Source organism: Limulus polyphemus, unplaced genomic scaffold, assembly GCF_000517525.1.
Source record: "Limulus polyphemus unplaced genomic scaffold, Limulus_polyphemus-2.1.2 Scaffold3147, whole genome shotgun sequence".
NCBI classification, from domain to species: domain Eukaryota; kingdom Metazoa; phylum Arthropoda; class Merostomata; order Xiphosura; family Limulidae; genus Limulus; species Limulus polyphemus.
The window spans coordinates 48,613-59,017 of NW_013668757.1; the positions used below are offsets into that span (position 1 = coordinate 48,613).

General features: G+C 32.8%; 2 protein-coding genes across 2 annotated transcripts in view; both read left to right on the forward strand.

Moving 5' to 3' along the window:
• LOC106468752 (large proline-rich protein BAG6-like) overlaps positions 1-5,963 on the forward strand; it is a 41,349-nt gene extending 35,386 nt beyond the window's left edge. The window contains exons 17-18 of the mRNA XM_022397108.1: positions 2,091-2,198; positions 5,290-5,963. Coding sequence (XP_022252816.1) covers positions 2,091-2,198; positions 5,290-5,559 — 378 coding nt within the window. The 3' untranslated portion in view covers positions 5,560-5,963. The remainder of the gene's footprint in view (positions 1-2,090; positions 2,199-5,289) is intronic.
• A 721-nt stretch (positions 5,964-6,684) lies between these two features.
• Positions 6,685-10,405, forward strand: part of LOC111088116 (glycine receptor subunit alphaZ1-like) — an 85,141-nt gene continuing 81,420 nt past the window's right edge. Inside the window, exon 1 of the mRNA XM_022397107.1 lies at positions 6,685-7,530. Within this exon, the coding sequence (XP_022252815.1) occupies positions 7,521-7,530 (10 nt within the window). The 5' untranslated portion in view covers positions 6,685-7,520. The remainder of the gene's footprint in view (positions 7,531-10,405) is intronic.

The following is a 10,405-nucleotide window of genomic DNA, read 5'->3' on the forward strand; positions in this document are numbered from 1 at the left end:
TATATATATATATATATATATTAGTTGAAATAATAAATTAAGCATTGGAGTTGTTAGTGTTAGTAATTATATATATATTGGGTGAAATATTGTTGAGGATTATCAAAAATTGTAATCAAAGTAAATAATTTAAGAAATGAAAAAAAAGTTTTTTCATCAGATCTTATTCTCAGGTTGTGTTGTGTTTATGGCTTGAATTTTATGTTAACCTAATAATACTTGAAAAGTGTTTTTGGTGTACAAAACTTGAAGATAGCTTTTATATGCAGAAACATCTGTTAGCTGAGTTCTTGCACAGATCTTGAAAGTCGAGTTGTTCATAACTTGAAAATAGTGTTGATAACTGGTCCAATTGTTGGTTGAGATGTTGCAAAGGAAATATCTGCTGGAGCTTTTTGCCAGACACTAATCATAGCAGAAACGTCCATTGGGCTCTAGTTATCTGTGCAAAATCTAAACTAGATTTCGAATTGAAGACAATTAAAATTATTTTACTAGAAAATGGGTATCCAGAAAATGTCATCAATCAAATTACTTCAAGGAAAATTGCGAGCTTCTCAAATGCCCCAAAATTTGGTCCCAACAAGTGTTCTGTTTATCTAAAACTACCATGGATTGGTAACACTTCAAAAAATTTGAAAAACAATTGAAAAAGGCCATTACTAAATGTTTTCCTGCAGTGAACCCCTACTGTGCTTACTCCACACGTAAGTTGTTGCCTGCAACACACAAAGATGCAATACCTACCACACAGAAAAGTATGGTTATTTATGAATTCTCATGCCACTGCGAATGTTGGTACGTAGATTGCACTTCACAAAGATTGCAGGATAGAATTAAACAACGTGTACCCAAATCCATAAGAAATAAGAGTGTGAAAGAAAAGAATTTACCATGTCGCTCCTGTAAAACAAAAGTTCTACCACCAATATGTGAATCAGCGATTGGCCAGCATTTACTAGTGAACCCGACTTGTGCTGACAACTACACGGATATCAGGTTTACAATTATTGCAAATTGTCTGTCAACCTTTCATCTCTATATTTTGGAAGCCACCTTTATTAAAACACATAAACCTGTCCTTTGGTGCCAAAAAGAATTCCTCTACAATCTACACATCCTTCAGTAGGTCTGTGACATTTTCTGATTGACTTACCGGCCTATGTTGACCTGACTAATTTTATAATCTGTACTATTTTCTATAGATCATTTTCCAGACGTTTCTGCTATGATTAGTGTCTGGGGAAAAGCTTGAGCAGATATTTCCTTTGCAACATCTCAACAAACAATTATCCAGTTATCAACGCTATTTTCAAGTTTTGAACAACTCAGCTTTCAAGATCTACATATCTACATGTGCCGATGTTTCCATTTATCCACGTTATATTTCAAGATCTGACCAAGAACCCAGCTAACAGATGTTTCCGCATATAAAAGCTATTTTCTAATAATAGTTCCAGGCTTTCTCATTACTAGCTTAGTGTTTTAAATAGTTAAGTTTTTTGTTAAATGTTGAAAATTAATTTACATGTGAGAAGAAAGAAAGTGGAACAGTTGCTATAGTAACATTGAAATGTTTGCTTTCTAGTGGGCTTACACATGCTAATTACAAACTGATTTTTAAAATTATAATATGGTACTTTGTTTTGGAGAATCACAGAATCTGATAAAAAGATTAGTTCTGTTTTGCTTTTGTTTGAGTAGATTGTGGGTAGAAGTGACGTGAATTTTCATCTTCTTGATGAAATATTACATTTTCACTGTTTTTGATGATTTAAGTAGAACTGTGAAATTATGTAATTAGTGGAGACAATGCTCTTATCCACATGTTTAAAAGATTTTTTTTTTTGCTAATTTTAATGTTTTTTTCTGTTTTAGACAAAAGTGATGGTAAAATATATTCTATAACTTAATACTCCTGGAGTTGTTAGAGCCATGTCACTAAACCTGCTAGTGCAGTTTCTCTCGTATCTCATCACAATTTATTGGTTTGTACAGTTTTAAGAGTTTTTTTTTGCTATGTCATAGGTTCTTGTAATATTTTTTTATGATTTGTATATGTAATGAATAGTATTAATAACCTTGCACAGGAGTGGGTCCCTATCATCACTAGAGATGTCCAAAGGCAGCGTCGACAGGCTCCTTGTGCCCCATTTAGTGATGCCTACCTCAGTGGGATGCCATCTAAGAGGAGGAAGGTAAGACTGTCACACAAATTCAAGTTTTTATGCCTACCAGAAATTTCCTTTTTGAAAGCAAAAGAGCTCTAAAGAGACAATTTTTTGAGGTTGAATAAACAAATTTAGGGCCCGGCATTATTGGTTGGTTAAAGAGTAGCCCAAGAGTTGGTGGTGGGTGGTGATGACTAGCTGCGTTCCCTCTAGTCTTACACTGCTAAATTAGGGATGGCTAGTGCAGGTAGCCCTCGTGTAGCTTTGCACAAAATTCAAGAAACAAACAAATTTAGCATTAAAAGAAAAGAAAAAAAGATATTGAAATAAAAAGCAACAATTTAAAAACAGTACTCAAAAGTCAGTTAAAAGTATGAAATCATGAAATGACCGTAAACAGTTCGTCCTCTACAATAATTGTTTTTTAGGTTAGGTTTGGAACAATTGGGTGAATGGGGACGTTCATTATTGTATCTTTAAAGAGTAGCAAGGGCCATTTATTTATACAGAATTAATTGCACATAGCTTTTAGACCAGATGTCAAGAAAGACCTTATGAGTCACTTGGTATAATTTTTATTGTATTTGTATGGTCTGAGACCTTCCCTTCAGAGATGATTTCACTCTAAAGCATATAGCCAAAATCTTTTGCTGTCACTAATTTCTATGTAAGCAACTACTGTATTGTATTAGTATCACATGCAGAAAAACTTGGCTCCATTCTAGACAGCATTTTTAGGTCAAGTGTTATCTGTCCAAGCCGATTCAATTTGACTGTATCTTGCAGTGTTTCACATAGTGCCATTTTTCTAAACTGCTACATTAGCATTAAATTTGATATGCATTTTCTAAATAGTTATAGGCTTCTGTTATAAAAATATAGAATCTATATTTTTAGTGTATTACTTTTCCTATTGTGTATTACTATTACTATGGAACAGTTTTATATTAACAAAGAAATACAACTTTCACTTCATTTCTTTTTTACCTTATTTATAAAACCTATATTTTATACACCCATGTTTTATTTTGCTAACATTACAACTTTTGTGTGGGTGTGTCTGTTAAAACAGGTTATCTATTTCTTGTGTTTGTACAGAAATCACTGACATACTGTGATTAAACTATTGAAATAAATCAGTAAAACCTAATTTTTCATTGTCTCTTATTGCTCAGAACCTATCTAAATTGACATACTTATCAGAGGCGAATTTGAAAGTTTGTTTCCATTTATTTGAAGAAACTGTAATTGTCCCTAAACCTAATTTTTTGCTCAGAACCAGCATCTATTATTTTATGAAAGTAAATACAGCATTGATACTAATAAAGTATTATGCAGTACTTACAGACTAACACAAACTATAAAACTATTTCTGATAGTTATAGTTGGTCTGTGAAATTTGTTGCAATTCTGCAAAGAAGTTGTCACATGGCATCAGATGACAATGGCTGTGTATGCTGTCTCGACATCTAAATTTACAGAGCTTTGAAATGATACGAGGTTAACGTGGTTATTAGCAAATACACTAGGTAGTCACAATGTGACTGCATATTTTACCAAGTAAATAAAAGGAACAAAAAACAGTAGTTTTTGGTTCCATAAAAAATAAATATGTTTATATTTTTATCACATTATTCATTTTATTGTAAATAGTGGTTGTAGCTATGAAACTGTGTAGTAGTTTCTGAAAAATACCTTATCATTTTGTGTGTACAATTATAATACTAATGCTAACATAGGGAATAGCAAGGGTACAATTATAATACTAATGCTAACATAGGGAATAGCAAGGGTACAATTATAATACTAATGCTAACATAGGGAATAGCAAGGGTTTTTATTTTGACTTGATACTTTGTGGAATTAGTAATTCTGATATCAAGTCCTACAGGATATATTTTGCTTATTTAAATTATGAATTATATTCAAATATCTATTTCATCTTTTCAGTTAAGAAAGCTTTATTGAAGGCTTTCTTCTCTAGAAGTAGATACAAATGATTAATATAACAGATACTTGCAATAGTTTTACCATCTGTGTTTGTAGAAGACATAACATTACTAGGGTTTGAAACTGCTGCACACAATCAGTCTGTAAATGTGTAAAATACCAACTTCTGTATCTGTAGAAAATCAACTTTTGATTTTCACTTTAAGACACCAGTTTTTCCCTGATGTTACTGAAAATTTAATATTGAATACATTCTTGTTTTGAAAGGTTTTTTTTTAAACAAAAATTATTTCAATGCTGACATATAGCTTATGTTTCTTAGTTAATTACAATTATAAGTATTCAATTAGAAAAATCTGTGTAATTTCTGTCTCGTTAAAAAAAAAGCATCGAATGATTTTCAAGAAGTGTTAGAAACCAACTGAAAGTTTGATTTCAGAATGTTACATAGCAACCAAAACGTGCTTACTGTAAGGTACATGGTAGGTTAAAAAACTTGCTTTTTTCATAGGCATTGAAGTGATATTCAGTAAAGTAATTTTTTGTGTTGAATTGCCTTGTTTTCACACTATGAAGTATTAATTAACGTTTGCAGTTTTTAATCTGATGATAAGATTAAAAATAAATATTAGTGACTTAATCTGTTTAGGGGGAAAGTAAAATTTAATCATAAAACTTTAAAGAGGTGGATATGTGAGTGAAAATTAATTCAGTTAGAATTCAGAACTTGGGTATATAAATAGTTCAGCAGTGGAGTGTTAGCATTTATAGAAACAAAAACATTTTAAAACTATTATAGTTTGTAAACTTAAGTTGTGTACCAGATGTATTAATAACTTAAGACAATTTCTTAGCTTCAATTTGTTTGGATAGACTTTTTCTGTAGAGTAACCATAATATGTACGTTTTTACTATTTTGTATCTAACAGTTAATATTTGCATGAATTCCGGTAACAATAATACATTTACTACTCTTAATATCACTGTAGTTAAACTGTTATCTACTTTAGTTGTGTGCATAAACTGTTAAATATCAGCAGTAACAGATCTCTCAATATTTGTAATATGTCTGAATGTATACCTATGTCATTTTACAAGATAAATGAAAATTAATGTATACATACGTTGGAATAAATTTCTCTCTCTCTCTTTTTGTTTGTTTGTTTAGATGATGGGCAAAAATGGTCATCAAAACCTTCTGACCCCTGTCCAGACTATCTTGCCTAATGCCCTCCAACGGGCTATTACTGCAGCAGGTGTATGGCCACTAACCAGCTTGGACCAAATTAGACAAGATGCTACACAGGATGAGAAACTACATGCTGCATACAGAGAACAGTTGAAGTGTGATGTTCAGGAACGGCTTCAAAACGATCTAGATTACAATCCCAGCAGATTTCCTAATGCTGATAAATACTTTAAAGAAGGCAACAAGTAGTTGAAATTGTTATATCTTTCAAACTCGTGTAATCGTATAGTCAGGTGACAGCTTAAACCATTTAATTTAGATTATGTTATTCTACTGATATAAAAGCTTTAAATTTAACTGATTTCGATAAGGCTGTTTTGTATATTTTTTTAACTTTTCTGTTAATAAGCACCGTTAAAATGTTCGCAGGAAACTCTGTGTATTTAGTAAGGAAGTGATCTCTAAGAATATAAAGGGAATGAAAGCACCCGTTGAACTGGAACTTTAAAACAGACATTTCTGACGTTAGTAATTTGCGATTTTTTTTGAGTGATATAGTATTAGTCCAACAAATTGCAGTAAAATGTACTTTTTTGAACTTTTTTTTGACTGTTTAAATTGTATTCAATAAAAGGCAAAACATTCAGTGTCAATTAAGACTTTTTCACTGACCTTACAACACTTTATATTTAGTATGGAGTTAAGCACTTTTTTTTTTTACCTGAAGAGTTAACATACGACAAATAAAGTTAAAAATTTGTGTTAATTTGTGATTTGTTTTGTATAGATAATGTAACCAAGCCAACTTTTCTTTTTTAAGACAGTATATAAAGTTATAGACTTAAAAAAACGTGTAACCTATGGGCATTTTATTCTCTCCATGATAGTGAAGTCATATCTCAACACACGTTGTATGACTGGAAGATACCAGCTTGGTAAAGAAATTAAACTATAAATAGCTGGGCTATAATAGAAATTGTCAGATGAAAGTACCACAATAATTTGCGGTGGATGCTGTTAACTAGCTGTCCTCTCTCTAGCCTATAAGTCCAAAATTACAGAGATAGTTATGTGCAGAGATATCTTTGTAAGAACATTCTAGAATAAAAGACTTTTAGAATGCTAAAGAATGATTATAAGTCCTGATATCGGAATTATAAACTGAGAAACGGTAAGAGTAAAAAACTGTTGCTTAAGTGTATGCCTCTCAGCGGTAAGCTTGAGGTGTGTACGCTAAATATCGGGGTTTGAAACCTATGGTTGGCACAATGCAGATAGTCCATTGTGTAACTTTGCATTTAAGAACAACAAAATTGTTTATATATACATACAAGCATACCTTCCAGAGAACCAGTGGGAAGTCTGAGGCTTACAACACTAAAAATCTGGTTTCCATACCAGTAGTGGACAGAACACCGTTGTGTAGCTTTGCGCTGAATAATAAATAGACAAAAACAAAACTTAATTGCACATATGTTTAAAAGTGATGTCATAAAATATGAATAAATATAAAAGATGTAGAATTGGAAGTCAAGTGATAATACAAACCTTTTACTTGTGTATTTCAATCTGGTACGTGTAATGAAATTATGTTAACATGATTGTGTCGGTGTTAACCAATAATGGGATGTGTTTATGAAAATCGATAGTTTACACAGACTGGGGTTTCAAGCTCTAGAAATGTTTCATAATGGGTATGGTTGTACACATTTTGGTTATGCACGTTTTGTTTGTTGTTAGGGCACACAATCAGTGTCCATCGTAGTAGGCATCGTAACCCGACTTTTAGCATTCTAAGACAGGAAGGTTTTAAATTCATTGAGTCGTTCTAAGGTGGGTTATTATGCAATTTTGGATGTAACATGTCACGTGATTCAGAAAATATTGCACTTAAAATTGAACGACACTGACACCTTCTGGTAGAATTAGAAAATTAGGCGTCGTTCTGGTAGGTACGCTAATGTTTTATAATACAATGTATAGATACCTGGCACAGGTTAAACTTATCATTTAAAACATTTAAAAAGTACCGCCTGAAGGAGGAGCTGTAGTGTAAAATTCGCAGTTTTTTGTTTTTCTGACAATAAGCACGATTCCAGGAACCCGTAGAGACAACCCGTACAGTGGGTTGTGGTAATAACTTAGTAGTGGTTTACTCTTGTACACTGGGTATAGTTAAGTTTGCTACTAATCAATACAGCTGACGAGAGATGTGCCCAGGTATGTACAACTTTCTGTAAAACATTTTAATTATATTTGACCAAATAGGTTAGAGTGGTAACCACAGAGCCTACGTGACAGAGGATGTTAAATACTGTAGTTTAAAATTATTCAAATAACATATTTGATAACGTTTCTAAACGGTATACTGGAATTATGTAGGAGACGCGTGAAACCTATCGAAAAGTCCCCCAGTGGTACAGCAGTATGTCTGCGGACTTACGATACTAGAAACTGGGTTTCAATACCCGTTATGGACAGAACATGTAGGTTTATGGTAAATTTAAAGTTATAAAAAACGACCTTTACAAACCAGATAATTATAAAATTAAAAAACTGTTAACCGACGTTTCGCCTTTGCGGCCTACATACTAGCCCTGAAGAAGCCGCAAGGGCGAAACGTCGATTAAATGTTCTCTTATAATTATTTTGAATGTAACGTTTTTTTTAACTTTATTATCAAAATCTGTAAATTCATCAAGAAATGTTTTTTGAAATTTATAGTAGTGGTTTGAATTCGAGAAGCTGATAAAATATAATAATAATAATACGTAGGCAAACAACGATTTATAAACGTAAGTATTTGTTTGTTTGCTTTGAATTTCGCGCAAAGCTACACGAGGTCTATCTGCGCTAGCCGCCCCTAATTTAGCAGTGTAAGACTAAAGGGAAGGCAGCTCGTCATCACCACCCACCACCAACTCTTGGGCTACTCTTTTACCATCGAATCGTGGGATTGACCGTCACATTATAACGACCCCACGGCTGAAAGGGCGAGTATGTTTGGTGTGACGGGGATTCGAACCCGCGACCCATAGACTGCGAGTCGAGTGCCCTAACCACCTGGCCATGCCGGGCCCAAGCATAAGTAAAAGTTTTATTGATGGTGGAACACACTACATACTGACAGAATATTGGTCTGGCATCTTCGGGTATGATCATCACAAAGTAATCCAAGGTTTGTATACATTAGAGACTAAATGGTGACAGGATATAGGTAAAAGGTTAAGTCTCATCAAGTGAGTAGAACTTGCCAAATACAACTGATGTTACTAGGGTTATTATCACGGTTTAATGACAGATATTTTGCTTTGATGATTTCTATAGTTTCTAACCAGTCTCCTTCATTTTTAGTTCTGGGTTGGTGTAGGAGAAGAGTTTCATCCCAAAATATTTTGTTATGCATTTCAAATTGATGACATGTTAAAGCGGATAACTGTAAATCACCTTTACACATGTGATTTTAGTGTTCTTTGCGTCTTGTTTCTAAGGAACGTCACGTTTGTCCTATGTATTTCTTACCACATTCACATAGGATACTATATATGCTCTGTTTTTGTTCTTTCGATACGGATAATCGTTTTAGGCAATAAGATGTTAATTTTATGTCAAGGTTTGAGTGCAGTTTGTACATCAATGCTCAAATTATTAAATAGGCTAATAATTTTGTTAGCAATTTTTGAAATAAAACTGGAATGAAACATGCTTCTTACGTTTTGTGTTGTTGATAGCTGAAAGTTTAGAGTTCACATAAAGTTTTTCAATGTTTTGAAGTTTGATACATGCCCTACCTATGATATTGGGGTTAAAACCTATAGATAGTGCTATGTTCTTAATCTAATAAGTAAGTCTTCTTTGTGGGTGCAGCATGATTTACGAAGATGAAGTAGGAGGCTATTTTCTGTGATAGGTGATGATTAGATCTTATATGTGCTGGCATGGTGACCTAAGGATATTTTCTGTGATAGGTGGTGATTATATCTTATATGTGCTGGCATGGTGACCGAAGGATATTTTCTGTGATAGGTGGTGATTAGATCTTATATGTGCTGGCATGGTGACCGAAGGATATTTTCTGTGATAGGTGGTGATTAGATCTTATATGTGCTCGCATGGTGACCGAATGAGATTTTCTATGATAGGTGGTGATTAGATCTTATATGTGCTGTCATGGTGACCGAAGGTTATTTTCTGTGAAAGGTGGTGATTAGATCTTATATGTGCTGGGATATTTTCTGTGATAGGTGGTGATTAGATCTTATATGTGCTGGCATGGTGACCGAATGAGATTTCCTATATACATTAGTGATAATTTTGTTATTTTCTTTTTCAACGTTCACATCTATAAAGTGAAGACAAATGTTGGATTCTATTTCGTGTGTAAAAATTATGACATTGGGTATTAACAATTCTAAGAATTCGATGAAATTGAGTAGTGTTTATTTGACAGGTCACCATATACTGAAGACGTTATCTACGTATCTAACCAGATTTCTGGTTTCTTGATGTGTATGAATTTGTTTCCAAACAATTCTTCCTCTAGAACGGGACATGTAGAGGGAAAAGGGGGATCCCTTCGCCAATCCATTATTTTGTTTGTAAAACTGGCCTTCATATGTAAGATAAGTGTTGTTTGAGGTTGGTAAGGTTGTTACAGAATTGTTTTTTTTAGATGATGTAAGGCTTTTTCAACAGGTAAATAAAAAATTTATGTCGAAATAAGAGTATAATTACCATTTTGATCAATTTTTGTTTTTTTTAGTAATTATTTCTAACGAGGCATCTTGTTTAGTGTCAGAATGGTATATGGTAATATTAAAAGTGCCCAAACACGCTTAATAGATGTTTAAAAGGCCTTGAAGACATTCCTTAAATGTCATAAAAAATCAAATAAAAATAATGATTGCTTCGAAAAAATCTGTTAAAGAGTACAGAAACAAGATATAATGTTAACAATATGGTGTATAATGCTTAATCTGGTTAATCATGATCTATATCACACTAAGTCTGATAACAATTTTAATTACAATTTTCTTTAATTATAGTATTTTGGTACTTGTGTATAAAGTTAAAATCATAAATAATATTCAACGTT